The 20,330-nt window shown below is 37.3% G+C and overlaps 1 protein-coding gene across 11 annotated transcripts in view; it reads left to right on the top strand.

Moving 5' to 3' along the window:
* Nucleotides 1–20,330, top strand: part of Cpeb2 (cytoplasmic polyadenylation element binding protein 2) — a 67,922-nt gene that overhangs the window by 46,265 nt on the left and 1,327 nt on the right. For all 11 annotated transcript variants that reach the window (XM_045161791.1, XM_045161790.1, XM_045161788.1 and 8 more), the window contains 6 exons: nucleotides 2,311–2,481; nucleotides 3,820–3,909; nucleotides 10,526–10,644; nucleotides 10,804–10,918; nucleotides 15,794–15,975; nucleotides 18,204–20,330. The exon at nucleotides 18,204–20,330 is cut by the window's right edge and continues 1,327 nt beyond it. In XM_045161791.1, coding sequence (XP_045017726.1) covers nucleotides 2,311–2,481; nucleotides 3,820–3,909; nucleotides 10,526–10,644; nucleotides 10,804–10,918; nucleotides 15,794–15,975; nucleotides 18,204–18,431 — 905 coding nt within the window. In that variant the 3' untranslated portion in view covers nucleotides 18,432–20,330. The remainder of the gene's footprint in view (nucleotides 1–2,310; nucleotides 2,482–3,819; nucleotides 3,910–10,525; nucleotides 10,645–10,803; nucleotides 10,919–15,793; nucleotides 15,976–18,203) is intronic.

Raw genomic sequence — 20,330 nt, 5'->3', positions numbered from 1 at the left:
CTCTAAGTAACTATTTTTTTTAAATTATTCTATTTTATTTTTATTTATTAGAGAGAGTGGGAGAAAGTGTCAGATAGAATGGAAACGTCAGGGCCTCCAGCCACTGCAAATGAACTCCAGACACATGCATCACCTTGTGCTTCTGGTTTCTATGGATACTGGGGAATTGAACCTAGGTCCTTTGGCTTTGCAGATAAGTGCCTTAACTGCTAAGCCATCTCTCTAGACCTTAACTGCTCTTTTTCTTATATAAATTCATTTTTCTTTTCCTGCTGCTGCTTTTACATGTGAAGCTTACTCAAGACCATGTTCCTACCAACATTTTTCTAGATTTGCTGCCATTTTCTTTTCACAGGTGCTGTTAGAGATACACAAGGAATAACCATTATTAGGGATAGTACTTTCCTCTGGTCTTCCTCTGCAGTATCTTGAGGCTTTTTCATTTATGTGCCGTACCTCCACATGTAGACTTTAAAGTGTGTGTGTGTATGTGCTGTTAGGTCACTTCCTATTTTGTGAGTACAGAGTGTCCTCATAGCAGGATTGCCTCAGAAGATTGAGCAGAATGTACCCTGTGGAGAGGTATTTTTCTGAAGGATGGATCCAGTAGAGATGCCTTTCTGTGTTCTCCACATGTGTACAACAAGTTCATCCATACAGCCATGTTATTGTCACATGTGTAATAAATGGCTTCAAGACCTAAGCAGGCATATCTTGCTTCTTTTGTTTTCTTTCTTTCTTTCTTTCTTTCTTTCTTTCTTTCTTTCTTTCTTTCTTTCTGTCTGTCTGTCTGTCTGTCTGTCTGTCTGTCTGTCTGTCTCTTTTATTGCAGACATATTTAATATGAATACATCATGTGTTGGTACTATCCTTTCCCCGGTCTCTGCCCCCATTCCACTGGGCTTCCTCCTCAGTTGGGTTGCTGGTATTCCCCATGGAGTTGTGAACTATGCATTGTGGAAGCAGTGTGACGTTCCACCCTGTGGCTCTTACAATCTTTCTGCCCCTTCTTCTGAAAAATTCCCTGAGCCTTGGTGGGTGTGTTTTAAGTGTACTTCAGTGATGAGCTCTTAGAGCCTCTGGATTTCTGTTTTGGTATGTGTTGAGTATCCTCAGGGTTTGTCCTCTTCACCCTGGTATTCCTTGTCAGACTGACTGTGGAAGCCACATTCTTCCTCTTCTCTGTGGTTTTGCCTGGGCCTTGACTGAGATGCAAGGGGTAGTTTATCACCTCAGGTCTTGCTGCCTTCTGAAAAACAGATTCTCCAACAGAGAGTGAAGTCAGCATAGGTTAAATTGAATAAGTGGTATTAATTTAAGGAGAGTTTGATGGACATAGCCCCTCTTTTAGACAAAGGTGAATGGTAGCATTACATTAGACAGCATTATCTTTGTCTCCATAGAATTCAGAGTTGGTTCCCAGTTCCAGATATGGGTTCCTTTCCACTGAGCAGATCTCTTAGCCAATCAGAAAGCTATTGGTTACCTACTATAGCTGTGTGTTACCATTGCACTGGTGTGTACATCTTGTCAGGCTGGTTGCTTCTGAGTAACTTGGACCCCTGGATGAACACACTGTTGTTGGCCATTGTCCCCAGGAGCTCATGTTGATGCACGTGTTTTGTTCTTTTACAGTGTTCTCTTGGCTATTTAGTCTGTCATTTCCTTTATGCCACCAATTTTTAAAGAATTCTTCAGCTACACATTTAGTCTGACTCTTCCCCATAGAACAGGTTCTTGCTGTTTTACATAAAAACTGGATGTGACCTAGTATTTATTTTCAGTGTAATAATTGTCATATGACTGATTTTTTAAAGTATTTGTTTTCATTTATTTGAGAGAAAGAGGCAGTCAGTTAGAGTGAGAGAAAGGGAATAGGTGCACCAGAAACAAACCCTAGTCACATGCACCACCTTGTGCATCTGGTTTACATGGTTCCTGGGGAATGGAACCTGGGTCTTTTGGCTTTGCAGGTAAGCACCTTAACTGCTAAGCCATGTCTCCAGCCCTGGTTACTTTTACTTTTTTTCCCCCTTTTTGGTGCTGGGGAATATATTTAAGATTTCATGCATGCTAAGCAGGCAGTCTACCACCTAGCTACTTCCCCAGTTCATTGACTGTTTAATCATACTTCAAATTGCTTCTCTCTTGAAGCCTGGCATTTAAAACTACATGTTATCTGCATTCCCATGAATGTTTAACTCCTTATTTTTTTAACCTTTGAATTGATTTATGATAGCTTTATGTTTGACTTTATTTTACCATTTTGTTGGATAATAGATTGAGGTAATATTTGTTCTTATATTTTAGGTCGTTCTTCCCTCTTTCCAATAGATGATGGTTTGCTGGATGATAGCCACAGTGATCAAGTTGGTGTTTTAAATTCACCCACTTGTTACTCAGCTCATCAAAATGGGGAACGAATAGAGCGTTTCTCTCGAAAAGTTTTTGTTGGTGGGCTTCCTCCAGATATTGATGAAGGTAAGGTGTTCTAGCCTTCAAAACAAAACAAAACAAAAACAGTAAAAAGGTAGTTTTTAGGTTGTAGAAATACGAAGATAATTGAAGAAATTATTTTAAATTCATATTTTTGTCTTATAATGCATATGTTACTACAAGCATATTTACAAATAGTATTTACATGATGTATGCCATATCCTACTTATTTTTTAAAATATTTTATTTGTTTATCTATTAGAGATAGAAAGGGAGAGGAAGAGAGATTGGACACGTTAGGGCCTTAAATCACTACAAATGAACTCCAGATGTATGAGCCCCTTTGTGCATCTGGCTTGTGTGGGTCTTAGGGAATCAAACCAGGGTCCTTAGACTTCACAGACAAATGCCTTAGCCACTAAGCCATTTCCCCATCCCTCCTACTTATATTTTAATGTGAAAATATTTAAATATATAACATGTAAAACTTTTTGTAATGACTGTTACATACAAAATGAAATAAGCCATCAATATATATCTTCTGTGCATGGAAATAAAAAGTTAAATTTGTTAAGGATAAATTCACTTGAAGAAACAGATAAAGATGATACTATAAAATCTAAAAAGGAAATGAAAAAAAATTTGTGAAAAATCACGTATAATAATAACAAAAGTAACTCAATGTAAGGTTAAAATATGTTTGTGATTGAAAAATACTACTGCATTTTTGGAAGATTTATTTATCAATATGATAATATTATTAATACCTTATAATATGTCACTGAATTTTACCACATAACATGTGAGTTTTGACTGGTATGTATCTGACTCTACATTTTTGTCAATATTTATAAGAAAATGATTTTACTTGTGAAGCTATAGTAGTTACTTTATTTAAAATAATAGGATGTTGAAATTTTTTCAAGACAGTACCATTTATGGTTTGGTGTAATGTGAAGTCATTAAGGACCAGGGTGATACAAAATTTCAAAATTCACACAGAATTAGTCTATCCAGTATGTTGCTTCTTTTTTTTTTTTTTTTTTTTTTTTTTTTCAAGGTAGTGTTTCACTTTAGCCCCGGCTGGCCTGGAATTCACTATGGAGTCTCAGGGTGGTCTTGAACTCCTGCAATCCTCCTACCTCTGCCTCTGGAGTGCTGGGATTAAAGGCATGTGCCACCACACCCAGCTTCAGTATGCTTCTTAAAAATGAGTTTGTTTTGACTAATAGAGTTAAATTTTATACACATATTTTAGTAAAGGTTTTAGACATGTGATATGTGGCACTTTAGAATATTCAATCATCCAAATAGCTAGACATATAAGCATTTTTAGGACTCATTATTGAAACCAATTCCTAATCCACTTTATACTTTATTCAGATGAAATAACTACTAGCTTCAGAAGATTTGGACCTTTGGTAGTAGATTGGCCTCATAAAGCAGAAAGTAAATCCTATTTCCCACCAAAAGGTAAGGTTTTTTATTATAATTATTACTAGGTTATATGAGAGTAAAATAGTACTAGTTACTTACGTTGTGTTTTCTTTTAGAATTGAGTGTAGGTAGCTTTTGTATAAAACTTACTAATATGCAAAGGCTGATAACCTGGGCTGAGTGACACTAAGAAATATTATAGTTTTACTTTAAGTCAGTAAGAAATTGTGAACTTTAATATACTTTCACTGTAATTTATAATAATTTTATAAACTCAAATAATGTTCAAATATTTTTTCTGTCTAAAACATGATTCTAACCTGGGTTCAAATTTATGAAAATAATATCCCACCACCAATGAATTTAAGATCCATGTGAAATGATTTACACAAATCTTTAAAAATATACTTTAGTAATATAAGTGTTAGAAGAATATACAAGTGTTCCAATTAATAATGTAACTGAATATGTAGAGAAATCAAATATTTTCAACTTTGTTTTTGTCAAGTAATTTTTAGGCCCCTATTTTATAAAGTGGCAAAAGTGAAATCTACTTAATTTTTTGGTTCATGTATTGCTAGGATTATTTTTTGTCTCATCATCAGAGGACAAGAACAGTCATGTCAGTGTTTCTATGCAAGCCATGTGACCAGAATAGCACCTATGGGAGAAGGAGGTTTCTGCTACATATGATGAGGAAGGGGAAAGAAAACCTGAACAGTATTGTAGCAGACAGCTTCAGGTTTGCTGAAATAAACTTCTAGACCAAGCACAGTTATGAAGGAAGGGATTTATTGAAGCTTACAGATCCAGGGGAAGTTCCATAATGGCGGAAGATCCACACAGTGATACTGCCTCCAGCCAGGTGGCTTTACAGATGCAAACTACAAACAAACAACTGAATATATTGGGGGCCATCTATTCCATTCAAACCACCACATTCAGCCCCTGGCCCCCAAAAGATTTATAACCATTACACATTGTAAATTGTACTCAGTTCAATTTCAAAGGACTTCACAGTCTTGACCAATTTAAGATATTAAAACCTGTAAAATCAAACAAGTTAAACAATTCTAACATATAAAGGTACAGAGTAAACATTTTCAAGTGGTATAAGGCATAACAAGGAGAGACTAAAACAATGCAAACTCAACCACCATCAAACAAACATCAAACTACTGCAGTTCAAGTTCAACATAACCAGTGACTGACAGTCTCCAGATTTTCCAATTCCACCCCTCCAGCTGGACAGAGTAGCAGGGAACACTTCCATCCCAGGCCAACAGTGCACTACATGGTGACCCTTGCACAGTCCTAGTATATCCAAAACATCTTGAGGTCTTCATGCATACCATGGTCCATCTTCCAAATGCTCTTTTAGCCTATCAGGGCATCATGCCCTGCCTCATGCCACATCTCAGCAGCAGCTCCTGGAAGCATGTGCAATTCATGACCACTCCTCACATTTTCCAAAGGCTCTTACTGCCTATCAGGGCAACAGGTCCTATCTCATGCCACATCTCAGCGGCAGCTACTGGAAGTATATGCAATTCACAACCACTCCATGCATTTTTAATGCTTCTGAAACCAATACCAGGTGTGCAGCATACAGCCATATTGTTAATTCACAGACAAAATAAATCATAACCTTGAAAAGCAGGTTCCTTCTCCAGTCAACTCTTGCCAAAAGTGTTTGCATTTCTATGATAGTCTTTCCTCAGGCATCCTTTCCATGGTAAAGCAATTGGACCATCTTCCTTTAAGATTGCTAATGTGTTTGACAATAGCAGATTCAGTAACCTAAAACCAGTCTCAGTGCCTGTAATTTTAACTTGCTTGAGGTTTTCCAGTTTAAAATCTTAAATCTCTCAGTCCAATATCTCTAGCCAACCACATCTTCAGTCCATTAATTATTTAGCCTTGATCAAACTCTCTGGGCCTGGGCAACAGGACACAGCCAGCCCTTATACCAGTAGCCCAGTTCCAACAAAGTCCTCTGCAGTCTTTCCTTCCCCTTAGAAATCTCATAAGCCAAGCCTCGAAGTTCAATGCTGTCTGTACTTAGCATTCTCAGACTCTCATCAGAATAGTCCATAAAACTTGGCTTACCACTCCAGAAGACATCTTCAATTGCAAGCACCAAGTCCATGCCTATTCCTCCAAAACAAAGATTCCAAAAGATGAACATCCACATAGTCAGGTTCATCTCAGCCCACTCCTCAGTACCAAATTCTGTAACAGACAGATTCATGTTCGCTGAGATAAACTTAAAGACCAGGCACAGTTATGGAGGAAGGGATATTTACTGAAGCTTACAGATCCAGGAGAAGTTCCATAAATGGCAGAAGAAGCTGGCCTGCCTTCACAGGCCCAAGCAGAGAAAGAGAAAAGCACAAGCTAAAAGCCAAAAGCCACACAGCACACTTAAGGAACTCCAGCTAGGCACACTTTGCATACCTGAAAACAACCACCACACCTTAATATCCACACAGTAATACTGCCTCCAGCCAGGTGGCTGCAGATGCAAACTACAGACAAACAACTGAATATATTGGGGGTCATCTATTCTATTCAAACCACCACAAGTATGCAGTCAGTGAGAATAGTGATTGGCAAACTCTGAAATGAATAAAAGAAAAGGAGAGGGCTGGATTGATGTTGTAGCAGTTAAGGCATTAGCCTGCAAAGCCAAAGAACCTTGGTTCAATTGCCCAGGACCCACTTAAGCCAGAGGCACAAGGGGGCACACATGTCTGGAATTCATTTTCAGATGCTGGTGGTCGTAGCATGCCCACTTTCTTTGTCCCTCTGTCTCCCTCTCTCTCTCAAATAAATAAATAAAAATAAAGATTTTTGTCTTTTTTTTAAAGGAGAGACTGAAAGACTAAGACTTCTTTGAATATCAAACATAATTCTAGAAACACTGGCTGAGTGAATTGTTAAGTCTGGTGAAAAGATTCCAGTAAAACTATTCAGTAGTGCCCTTTTGAGTGTAGCAGAAGAAACCTGAGAGAAATTATTGCACATGAAAACTAAGGGGTTTAATGATGTGTTAAAGTTTGAATGGTTGGTAAAGATACCTATTGATGTTCTTGCTAAGTTCCCATCATCCCTGGACTGGAGTTCTTGAGCTGTTCTTCTATGTCCTCATCCTCTGTTCTTTAACACTCTGAAAATTCAACTATGGCATAATTCCTACACTCTTCTACTGTTTACTTCTTGTTTTCCAGTCCCAAAGCTAGTCTAGCTTCTCTGCCTGAATCTCTGTCCTAAAGCTTCTTCTCATACCTTTGCATCTCAGCATCTCCTGCTGTAGGTCATCTAGCTCCCAATACTGTATTTTTTTTTTCTTTTCACAGCCATTGTCACAATTGCAGTACTAATTTCTTTCTGTACTCTGTAAGACTGCCTTTGCTTAAATTTTTCTGTTCTTTATAATTCACAGATTTAAATTGTCTAATAAATGATATAATGAACAGTATTACAGGATAGACAAGTTACTTTGGCTTTCTCAAGTAGGTGGGAAAAAGCTTCACTGAGTTTCAAACTAAATCTAGAGACTAATATGTAATTCAGATAGATAAAAAGATTTTAAACAGAGTTCCAGGCAGGGGTTGAAATGTATCTTCAAGATCCTTAATCATTGACAGAATCAGTAGACCACAGACCAAAACTATTGGGATTACTAAATGTATATGGATGTTTCTTTTATGGTTCCCCAAACCGTGCAGCATAGTAACTAAGTTTACGCTAGGGATTATAATAGTGATTGAGAGTATATAGGAGGATATGTGTAGGTTGTTTGCAAGTGCTGTACTGTTTGAGGTATGGGACATGAGCATCTTCATGTTTTGGTACCTGAGGTATAATATGAATCCAGTCACCCACAGTTACCAAGGGAAGATAAAATTTTGTAAAGAAATCAGAATTGGCTTAGGTGGAGACAGATATAGATTGGTGCATGATTGATTCACTTATGTAAAGGAAATAACACATATGAAGCCTAGAAAAGCAGATTGAAACAAACCTAGTTAAATGTCTTCACTGATATGTTGCTGTCATTGTTATTGTGGTTTCTGTGTTGTGTGTTTATTTTCTCAAACTAAAAAAAGATAGCCCTGCCAACTCATAGACCTTTTTTTAGTACAATTACAGTTAATTGTAGCCAGACTAGTGTTTTCCAAACTTTGTTCTTTGCAAGTGTTTTTGTTGGTTCTAGAGTTCAGCATTCCCATGCTTTGAAAGACATGGATATGCTAAGATTCAGTTGCTTAAGCAGCCACCTTTTTTAAAAAAAATGTGAATTATTAAGTTTATTTAGTGAGAAATCATAAATTGTGGGGTTTATTAAAGGAAGATCAGGACCTAGGAAGGCTAGAACAGGCTCAAAAACACATTGGAATTAAAAATCACATTCTAGAAACTAAAGCTGTAGTAGAGCCGTAAGCATGTGGAGGGACGTTTAGCCGAGGATTTCAAACAAGACTGATGTAGAGCAGCAAGCACGTGAAAGCTAGAACTTAAGATATATGTGTAGAGAGACAGCATACAGATAATTCAGTGACGTGAGCCACACATACCTATCTCCATTGCAGTGCACAGTGTTTACCTTATTGCCTCCCTTTGTTGAAATTTAAAGAATATTATGTCTTAATGGCTTGCATTCTTTACCATGTTGCCTAATTTTTGGCATAAATATTGTCCCAATGTTAACAAAAATGCTGAAAATTAAAAATGCAATGTTTCATGTATTATTTAATTTTTTCTTTTATTTATTTTTATTTGAGGGTGGGGGCAGAGAGAGAGTGGAAATGGGCACACCGGGGCCTTCAGCCACTGCAAACAAACTCCAGACACATCCACCCCTTGTGCATCTGGCTTATGTGGGTACTAGGGAAGTGAACCTGAGTCCTTAGGCTTCTCAGGCAAACACATTAACTGCTAAGCCATCTCTCTAGTCCTTAAGTATTATTTTTAAGTTAATACAAAAATATCACAACCAACATTATCAAAAATTAGGCAACATTATAAATGCTAAATTTTAAAATGATATTTTAATAACTTGGTATAAAATGCAGTTATTTCAAAATAGTTTAGGTCTTAGAACCTCAGCTTATATCAGAATTAAAGCCATAGAGCAAAGTATTCTTCAAAATTTTAAGCATATTTAACATCTTCCCATCAACTTGAATAGTTGAAGATTTGTTTTAGAAAATCTTGCATAATCTTCCCATTGGAAATTTCATAGATTGGTTTGATGAGTTCAGGTAGTTTATGCAATCAAATATCTTACTAAAATGGTGTACTTTTGTATTAAATCTAACACTTTTTGACATAAAAGTCATTGTTGAAAATTATTTGTTTTCTTTTAACTCTGAGTAAAACATGACCGCACAGGTACCATTGTACCATGAAGACAGGTGAGGTTCCTGACTGCATGGTGGCTGTTGCATACTGCAACTATATTATAATGCTTTTGGTTAGTGTCTTATAAATTGTCAAGGAAAGGCATATATTATTAGGCTGTTCATCAATTTCAGTTGCTGAAAAGTTTTCATGCTAGAAAATGACATGAATTTTGATGCCTTCTTTTGTATAGTTGTTATTTGGCCATTGAATGCATGATTTTTGATTAAAGGTTGGCATTTGGTTGTTCACAAGGAAAGGAAGAACATACTTCCTAAAGGAATAGGACTAGAAACAGAAAAGTGTATCCTAATCTAAGCATAGTTGGCAGAGAGTATAAAAGAAGTGTTCCACTGTCATCTGATTTGAGATTTTATTTAAGTTTAATCCAGCCTTAACACATTTCATTCCACTCTCCTTAGAGTAATTTTCTTAGTATTATTTAGGTTTTAGGAAACTGGAATTTTCCTTCTATGTAGAAAAGGTATCTAGGTCTTTCTTCCCAATTATACTCTAGTCAAAAAGTATGCTCTATACGTATTATTCCAAAGGCATTTAAAGGAAACATTGTCCTGTACTCTATGCAAAATGCTAAATCTTTTTATTTATTTACTAATTGTGTGTGTAAGAGAGAATGGATGTACCAGGGCCTCAAACCACTGCAAACTCCAGATGCATATGTACCACGTTATGCATCTGGCTTACATGGGTCCTGGGGAATTGAATCTGCTCCTTTGTCTTTGCAGGCAAATGCCTTAACCACTAAGCCATTTCCCCAGCCCAAAATGCTAAATCTTAAATGTTCTTTAAGAATACAGTATATAAAGAACCTAGGAAACCTTGAGGCCAAAAATACACTTGAAATCTAACTGTGAAATTTACTTTGAGTAATTTAACCTCTCACTAACTTTAAGCACTTGGTAACTTTACTTTTTATTCTGTGAAATTGGAAGGTTTCAGAGACTGGTGAGAGTCCAAAGAAATAACTTTAAAAAAGTAAATGCTCTGTTAAAAAAAAAAAAAAAAAAAAAAAAAAAAACCTGCTTTATCTGTGTGTTCTCCTTGAAATGTTGGTGCCTGTGAAGATAGTATGATTCAAGTCCTATTTGATAGGCTTTTTAGGCTTTATTTTGGGTTTTTTGTTGTTGTTGTTGTAATTCAAAATCATATATTTTCTAACCAGTACTGAGATGAAGGTGAAGTCACTTACCTTGATCACTTGCCTTATTTCTGGTGGTTCTTTCAGGCTATGCATTCCTTCTCTTTCAAGAAGAGAGCTCAGTTCAGGCACTAATTGATGCTTGTATTGAAGAAGATGGGAAACTGTATCTGTGTGTTTCCAGCCCTACCATCAAGGACAAACCAGTAAGTAAATACTAGATGAACTGAAATTACTGTTTTAAAAATTGTTAAATGTTTAACTTTTAAATTATTCACACAGAAACTCATAATAGAAATCCATTTTCATATCCAGCTCTCCAATTTTTAAACAAACAACATGACCAAATGCAATTTTCTCCTTAGGTTCAAATTCGTCCTTGGAATCTAAGTGACAGTGATTTTGTCATGGATGGGTCTCAACCTTTGGATCCCCGGAAAACCATTTTTGTTGGCGGTGTTCCTAGGCCATTAAGGGCTGGTAAGTAAAATCTCTAAGATAGAATTTTCATCTCTTTTTGTGGATTGACTTGGTAGATGAAGAGTACAGAATTCTTTTCTTTATTCTGTATTTTAACTATTAACTAAATTAGCATTTTAGGTAAGTTATAATCATCTATTTCTCAGCAATAAGAAACCAACAATCTGAAAGACATCCCATAGGACATAATTACAGGTGGAAATGTTTAGTTTAATTGCAAGTTCTTTGGCACCATATATCATCTGAAGATTGTAGTGATTTCTGTCGTTATAATCATCCTCTTCCAGTCTGAGCTACATAACTTGAAGTACTATTCACATATATTAGTACTTTAAGAACATGGATAAAAGAATGTGGATATCAAGAAGATGAAATGCAGTATGCTATGTTAAAAGATATTTGTTTTTAAGCTGATACGGAGATTCAATAGAAGGAAGAGAGGTGGGGCAATAGGAATATTGTGTTTCAAATGAAGATAACAGCATAATGAGAAGCCTGAGGTGTAGCATGATGGAACATATTGAGGGACTATAAGAGGTCTACAGTAGCTGATCTAGGGATACAAGAAGACAGTAGAAAAGTATACTTAGGTTCGAATTGCTGGTAGAAATCACCTGACCAAGAGCAGCTTTTGGGAAAAAAAAAAAAAAAAAAAAAGATTTATTTTGGCTTACAGATTTGAGGGGAAGCTTCATTGTGGCAGGGGAAAATGATGGCATGAACAGAGGGTGGATATCACTCCTTGGCCAACATCAATAAACAACAGGAACAGAAGAATGTGCCAAACACTGGCAAGGGAAAAGTGGCTTTAATACCTATAAGCCTGCCCCCAACACTACTCTGCCTCCAGAAGGTGTTAATTACCAAATCTCTATCAGCTGGGAACCTAGCATTCACAATATCTAAGTGTATGTGGGACACCTGAATCAAACCACCACATTCTGCCCCTGTCCCCCATAAACTGATAACTATACACCATATAAAAATACAATGAATTCAGTCCAACTTTAAAAGTCCCATAGTTTTTTTTTAATCAATCCCAGTGATGTTCAAATATTACCATAGTCCAAGACCTTTTAACTGAGCCATAGTAACAAAAAAATCCCCCCAAAACCCATAATGACACAGAATAAACAATCACACTGCAAAAGATAGCATTGGGCACAGCAAAGAAATATTCAACCAATAGAAGATTTAAACAGGGCAAACATCAAACTCCATAGCTCCAAGTCCAAGAACTCTAGTCAGTGATGAATCTCCAAGTTCCATAATTCTAACAAGTAACAAGTCTCTAGTTCCAATTCCAACCTTCCAGCTAGGCTACTCACAGTCCTGGGAAACTTCATCTGCAGCTGGCAGCTCTCCTTTGCAGCCATCTCATGGTCTTGGCATCCCCACTGGGTGTCCACTGCAACCCACGGTTCATCCTTAGGACTCCACTGGGTCTCCATGCAGGCATCCAGCAAACCTGCCTCACACTGCCCATGCCGTTTACAAAATACAAGACTGTGTTGCAAACTTAATGACCATCTCTTTCGTGCATTTCTTAATATTCCATAATACCAGGTAGGGTGACAATTTCTTAATCCAATGGGGAATAAAGCAGACTTTGAAGAACAGGACACTCCTTCAGCACTCAGACCCCTTCAAAAGAGTCTGCATTCTTCTTGTTGTCTCAGTGCAGTTCAGCTGGCCAAATCTTAATGGTTGTGATCTGTCATACAGTTGCAGCTGAACAGGCAGCCATTTTGACCCAAAGATTTCTTTCTATGCCAGATCCCTCTGCTCACACAAGTCCATTTCTACACAAAACACTGCACAAGTTCTCAAGACACAGGCATGACAGAAAGCCTCTCACACAAACTACTTCCAGCCCAGTCCAAGCAAAGCTCTTTCTCACCATCATAAGCCAAACCGCACAGTCCATAGTTCTTACTGCATTCAGGTCTTTCAACTCTGACCAGAATAGTCCATCAAGCTGTACTTACAGCACTGCAAGGGATCTCTTAGGTCAAGGTTTCAGTTCCTTCCACATTCCTCTTAAAATGAGCTACAAAAAGCCAGAGCCACACAGTCAAGTGTCTAGTAGCAGTGCCACTCTCACTCTCAATACCAACATTGCTGTTGAAGTCAGATTCACTTTGCTGGCAAAAATCACCTGGCATAGAGCAGCTTTGGGGGAAGAAAGGATTTATTTTGGCTTACAGACTTGCAGGGAAGCTCCATGATGGCAGGGGAAAATGATGGCATGAGCAGAGAGTGGACATCACCCCCTGGCCAACATCAGATGGACAACAGGAACAGGAGAGTATACCAAACCCTGGAAAGGGGAAAGTGGATGTAATACCAATAAGCCTGTCCCCAACAATACACTGCCTCCTGGAGGCATTAAGTCCCAAATCTCCATCAGATGGGAACCTAGCATTCGGAACACCTAAGTTTATGGGGGACACCTGAATCAAACCACCACAAAAAGTAAATATGAGTTAGCTCATGCAAGTCTAATAGTTTAATAGAACAAATGAAAAGCCACTGAAGAGTTTTAAGCAAAGGAAAGACATAATCATAGGGGTTGAACTCCTTAGAGGGAAGCAGGTTACAAGTAGGCATGGTTAATGAGCCTGTTGTTGACTGTACAGGAGAATGGCAGTGGTATATGGGACTTATGGTGACAATGCAGACAGAACCAAATAAGCAGGTGTCATAAATATTTATAAGGTAAATAAAGAGGTTGAACCCCAGCTTTCTGTCTTACGTGTCCAGGTGGACAGTATGCCTTTGACTGAGATATGAGGGATAGCAGAAAGGAGCAGGGTGAAAGGAGATTATGGTCTTTATCACAGGCACCATTCAGAAGTCCTGAATAGAAATTTCAGTTAAATCCATTTGGCATCTGGTATTTTTTTTAATATTTTATTTACTTATTTGAGAGAGGAAAAAAAGGCAGAGAAAGAATGAGCACAGCAGGGCCACTAGCCACTACAGGTTAACTCCAGACACATGCACCAACTTCGTTCATCTGGCTTCCATTGGGTACTGGGCAATTGAACCTGGGTCCTTTGGCTTTGCAGGCAAGTACCTTAACCACGAACCATCCCTCCAGCCCCAGGTATAATTTTTAAGAGAATATCTCTTGGTACTGTTTTGGAAATAAATGGGGGAATAGAAGGCAAAAACAGATGAGTTCTGAGTGTCCTCAGTGTCTGTCAGGACTGAGGACAGTCAGAACTCATCAAAGCAGAAATCTAGAGGATGCAGAGAGCTCAACACTAAAGTAGATTTAAAACATGCCAAGGCTCAGGGAACATTGCAAAAGAGGTGGAGGAAAGAGCCACAGGATGGGAAGAATCCTGATGCATTATCACCCCCCACGCCCAGAGCCTGACTAATATATTCATAACCCCATGGTGAATACCAACATCCCCACTGAGAAGGACACTTCATGGAATGGGCACAGGGAAGAATGGTTATAAGAGGATAACACGGGGAATGAGACCAACATACAGTTCATACAGTAAAGTTCATAATAAAAAACAGATAAGATTATTTCATAATAACCTTATTATTTCATAATAAAAAATAAGGTTATTAAAATGATAGTAGCATGAAATGGATGGAAGTGAGGATTTGGTATGTTCTGTTCTTTTCAAATCGTAAAGATTATGTGTTCAGTTCATAAGAAAAACAAAAGGCTGCATCCAAGGATCCTGACTTGGTAGTGTCATCCTTTCTGTTGTGTACTTACTGTCAACAGAATATCATTACATTACGTTTTATGAGCTGAAGGAAGATCATTATGATGTGATCCATTTTAACACACTACTTGCTACAGTGTTTATTAAATATCACTATGAGTTATCCAGCAGACACTGTTGTCTAAGTCTGGATTAGGTGTGATAGTCTAGACTAGACATGGATTTAGGAGCTTCAAAGTGCATAAGTACTAGTCAAAGGTATGGCATAGGATGAAGTCACCAAAGCCAGGAGTATAGGTAGAGCAGCAAAGATTGAAATTTAAAGTACAAAGAAAGTTGAGGTGGAACTAATATGAATGACAAAAAAATTGTCAGTGAAGTAAATTATAATTAGAATAAAATTCCTAGGCAGTCAAATTAAAGGGATTAACTATTTTCAGTGTTGCCGATTGATAGATTGACCAGTAGCAAAAGTAGATCCTGACAAGAGCAGGTAAAAGGAATCATAAAAGTGACAGATACAAGAATGATCTGAGCAGGGTAATGTCACTGCTCAGCTGGTGAACAGGTGGTATACTTTTCCTGCCAATACTGTTTGCTTTTCCAAGAAGACAGCCTTCCCTTGTAGGGCAATTTTTCAGTTTAGGGCATATGAGAGGCTACACTTGTCTTCTAGAACATCCAAGTAAGTTCCCGAAATTTCAGCAAAGAATAAGGCAGGAATTCAGAAGTACAGTAAAAACTTTTGGGGAATTTACAAAGAGGGTCAGAAAAATAGGTCTCAACACTTAAGAAAGATAATAAGATTGAGAGGGTTTTTTGTTTTTGTTTTTAATGAGGAAACAAAAACAGCTTATGTGGAAATCAATCTAAGGGAAGACTGATGGTATATAAAGGAGAGGGGGATTTCCACCATACCATCCTCCTACAGTGAAAGCAAATGGAGTCACGCCTACAAGTGAAAGAATTGGATTTAGAAGTAATATGGACCTCTGTTTTCACTAGAAAATGAGGCTGAAGTTAAAAAAGAGTGTAATGTTGTGGTAGTGATAAGGTCCACTTTATAGTTAAAAAAAAAAAAGAAGCTGGACAGTACAACAGCAGCTGCCTTCTGTTACGGTTCTTTTAATTGACTTTACAGTGTTTCTTACCTTTAACATGAACATGTTTACTTTTGAAGTGGAACTTGCAATGATCATGGACCGGCTATATGGTGGAGTTTGTTATGCGGGAATTGATACTGATCCAGAGCTGAAGTACCCAAAAGGAGCTGGGCGAGTTGCTTTCTCCAATCAACAGAGCTATATTGCTGCCATTAGTGCTCGATTTGTTCAGCTCCAGCATGGTGATATTGATAAACGTGTAAGTTGTATATTTGGAAATAAAATAAAATGCTGATGAAACATTTACTGTCCTGGGGAGTTAGTAATATGGTTCAAACACTTTATATTCCTTTAACTCTTACACTTATATAAAATATCCTTGATATATGAAAATCTGGAAATGCTGTTTTAAGTATAATATATAAATCATGAATATAGATGTAATTTTAAAGTTATGTCAATTTTTTTTGTCAGCCAGTAAATCCTGTCTTCCTAACCATAAAGGCAGAGCTTTATTTTTCAAATATTTTTTGTTTATTTTTATTTAGTTATTTGAGAGCAACAAACAGAGAAAGAGAGAGAGAATGGGCACATTAGGGCCTCCATCCACTGCAAACAAACTCCAGATGCATGTGTCACCTTGTGCATCTGTCCAGCCCAAGGCAGAGCTTTTTTAAGATCTTTTCCTCAAGACTGACTGCATGTGACTGAAACCCATCATATTGTGTGCTCTGTACTCCTCGGAAAATTACCCCTCTGCATGCCACTTACTCTTTGGTTACAAATTGGAAAGCAGTATTAGTAAGATTGGCTTATTTTTGAGGACTAGATGAGTGTCACATATATATAAGAGCTTAGAAAGGGGCTTGGTCCAGGATAAGTGCTATATTTCATTTATAATAACTAAAATCAGAATATATCATGTATATTTTAATAAATATATCTAAAATTAAGAACATTAGTTCGTTAGCAGCATAGCTTGTATCATTATAATAATAACTTTGAGAAGTCCTAGGAATGTCAAATGAAAGCCACCCTATTGAATAATTGTACATAGTGACTACCATCTAAAGCAGAGGAGTTGTTCATGTTCATACATGTCATACTAAAATCTGTGACTTTCACATAAATATCCAGTATTTATTTATTTATTTATGAGAAAGCAAGGGAATGAGTGAACAAGGGCCTCCTGCCACTGCACATAAACTCCAGATGTATGTTCCACTTTGTGTGTCTGGCTTTACGTGGGTAGCGGGCAATTGAGCCAAGGCTGCCAGGTTTTGTAAGCACCTTTGACCACTGAGCTAGCCAGTATTCTACATAGTCATGTTTGCATGTGTAATAGAGCTGAGAATAGTAAGAATATGAAGTAAGTGAATAATATTTTGTATTCAAACCAATGCATGTATTTTTTTTTTCTATTTAACAGTTTCCTAAAGCCTTTTTTGAAGCTGTTTTGCTAGTTAAAAGATTAATTGGGGGACAAAAAAGCTGATCCTTTAGGAGCAGTTCATTAGATCATAGGCAATCAAAACCTGCCACACTTAGAATCTTCCCATGTATAAAAAGAAGTAAAGGGCTGGAGAGATGGCTTAGCAGTTGAGGTATTTGCCTGCGAAACCAAAGGACCCAAGTTTGATTCCCTAGGACCCACATAAGCCAGATGGACAGGGTGGCATATGCATCTGGAGTTAGTTTACAAAATAAGTCCCTAGCACACCCATTGTCTCTCTCTCCTCTCTCTCCATCTCTCAAGTAAGTAAAATAAAATACAGAAAAAGAAGTAAAGCATAAATTAATTTTGAAAATAGAGTGGTGTTTTTGTCTTTGTTGCTGTTGTCCCCAGTGCTACATAAAATCTTCCCACCACCACCAAAAGAAAAGCAAAGGAGCATGTTCTGCTAGTATATAGCGAGCATACATAAAACTTGTGAACTGGTTTGATTCTTAGCATTGTTCCAGTTTTATAGTCACCACATTAATTACCAGGAAATTTAGGAAAATCTTGACATGTGGGTCCACCCCTGAGATTATGCCATTTGGGATATAGCAGAGTTTATAAAGTTCCCTTGCTGACATTCATGCATCCATGGTTAAACTACTGATGGAGTCCAATTTCCCACTCTTATAGGTCGCAGAAGAGGTTAGTTACACATACATAGTTGTGCCTGTTTATATGCACAAGCAGATGAAACAGATTATTTTACCTCTGAGCTAGACGTGCTGCCACACACCTATAATCCCAATCCTTGAAAAGATGAGAGAGGAGGTTTGCAGGATCAAGGCATGCATAGGTAACTTAGTGAGACTGTGTCTCAAAAAGAAAATTAAAAGGGCCAGGGATGTAGTTCAGTGGTAGAGCACTTGATCCTAAGTTTGTAATGTTGGTCCTTTTCTACAGAGCACAATAAATGTTTAAAATTACTGTAAAATTTTATTTCTGAAGCAGACCCCAAGAAGATATTTTTTTCTCCTCTCTTTTTCTAGGTGGAGGTAAAGCCATATGTGCTAGATGACCAGATGTGTGATGAATGCCAGGGCGCACGTTGTGGTGGAAAATTTGCTCCTTTTTTTTGTGCCAATGTCACTTGCCTGCAGTATTACTGTGAGTTTTGTTGGGCAAATATCCACTCTCGTGCAGGACGGGAGTTCCATAAGCCATTGGTGAAGGAAGGTGCTGATCGCCCTCGTCAGATCCACTTCCGCTGGAACTAGAATAGCAAACCGGCCTCTGTTTAACAACATAAGAAAGGGTGCATGTGGCTTACTGTGTCTGAAGATACTGACGTGCAGAAGAAATAAGTGCATTCTTCTGCTTTTCACCCAGCTATCAATACATGCATCTTTATTGGCAGCCAAAACACTAGAAGCCTCTTGTTTTTCACCAAAACCCTACATCTCAGGCTTACTAATTTTTGTGATATTTTCATGTTAAAATAAAATGTTTTTTTGTATTTTCTCCAAGTTATTTTTGTATGTAAAGTTAAAATTAGATATGAGAATGTTTTGCATAGGGGCAACACAGTCTGCTGCTCTATAGTGGGTGAAGCGTGCACTTATTTCTAAACATGAGTTTTTAACTTCAAGATCTGCCCCAGTACTTTACCAAAGGTAGCAAAATAATAGTGAAGATGGAATATGTCTGCTACAAATGCTTATTTTTATTGTTGCTATTTTCAGTGTATACATAAACTAAAAATTAGGGTTGATTTTTTTGCTCTCCATTTTGACTTGCAAGAAATAATACCTCAAGATAATCTGATTTCTTAGCTATTTTTAAACATTTTTAATCACAAGCTGTATTAGCTTTGCTGCTACATAGGTGTTATGTGTAAACGCCACTATTAATACGGGACTGAAAATGTTAGAGACACACTGCATTGCAGATAAAATGCAGGCACAATATGGCTTCAACTGCCATAGTTCTAGAATGTGAAAAAAAATGCATGTTTACTTACCTGTATACACCATGTGCATGCACTAGAGTTATTAACTGACAAGAGGTGAGGTATTGCAAATGCTCAAAAAAGCTCTCTTGAATCTAGGTAGCATGAACAAATTATAAAATTTGTTTTTAAAAAAGAAAACTGCATGCATTATTGTGACTTCAAGTTAAAAATGTTGTCCTACATGTGTACAATATGCACATTAGCGTTAGATTAGAGAGTGCAGCCACTTTGTGATCTGGTCAGTAGTGGAATTCGATTTTATGCAGACTGGATGTAATATTTGTAATCCCTGTGCAATTTTGTGATGTGCGGTTCTAATTCATGTTGCAGTGATATAGTATAGATAAAAGATTGAATAAAAGAAAAACACGAGAATTTGAAAGAAAGTTGATTTTAGCCCCTTTGATAGTTCATGGTTAAGACATCCTTTAAAAACCAAAGATAGACAGCACACTGCTAACCAGTCACCAAATGTAAAACCCATAAGAAGCCCATATTTTAAAAAAAATGATTTTATAGAAGAAGGCAGAATTTTAGTATAAGTAAAGTCAAAATGGAGATGGGAAAATGAAAAGATGGCTAGTTGCATAAAATTAAATTTTACCTTTAAGATGATGGTGAAATCTGGCTTCAATCTGCTTACGTGTTTGACCTGTGTATTCAAGGTCTTCTGTCTAAACTGGGGTCACTGTTGCATGAAGCATTGTTGTTGTTAATGGTTAAGAATTGCTTTTTTTACTCTTTGATGAAGGAATTTTGGTAATGACTTTGCTTGCAGGTTTTTTTTTTTCTTTTTCTTTTTCCTCTTTGAGAAAGTAGCATGGAAACATGCAGTAGCTAATGAGTTTCTCTCGGTACTGAACACTATTAGAATATCATTAGTGGTGTTTTTTCTCTCTAGAGCATTTTTAATGCAACTAGCCCCTATATTTTAATGTAAGAGTTGCTCTGCAGTCTAAGCAAAGCACCCCACATTGGTAAATGTTTTGTAAAAATGCATAACTAAGATTTTTTGACTCTAAAGAGAGAAAATTACAAGGGTGAGTTCTTCCTAGCAGACCCTTGGGACAATCCTTCATGTGAGCAAAGTGTTGATCTTAATACCGGCTGTGGATGGTGTGCTTTTTTGTACTGTAACAATATGTGGTTCATGTCTAACTGCTGT

Source organism: Jaculus jaculus, chromosome 11 (assembly GCF_020740685.1).
Source record: "Jaculus jaculus isolate mJacJac1 chromosome 11, mJacJac1.mat.Y.cur, whole genome shotgun sequence".
Classification (NCBI taxonomy): domain Eukaryota; kingdom Metazoa; phylum Chordata; class Mammalia; order Rodentia; family Dipodidae; genus Jaculus; species Jaculus jaculus.
This window is presented reverse-complemented; position numbering and strand designations above follow the sequence as displayed.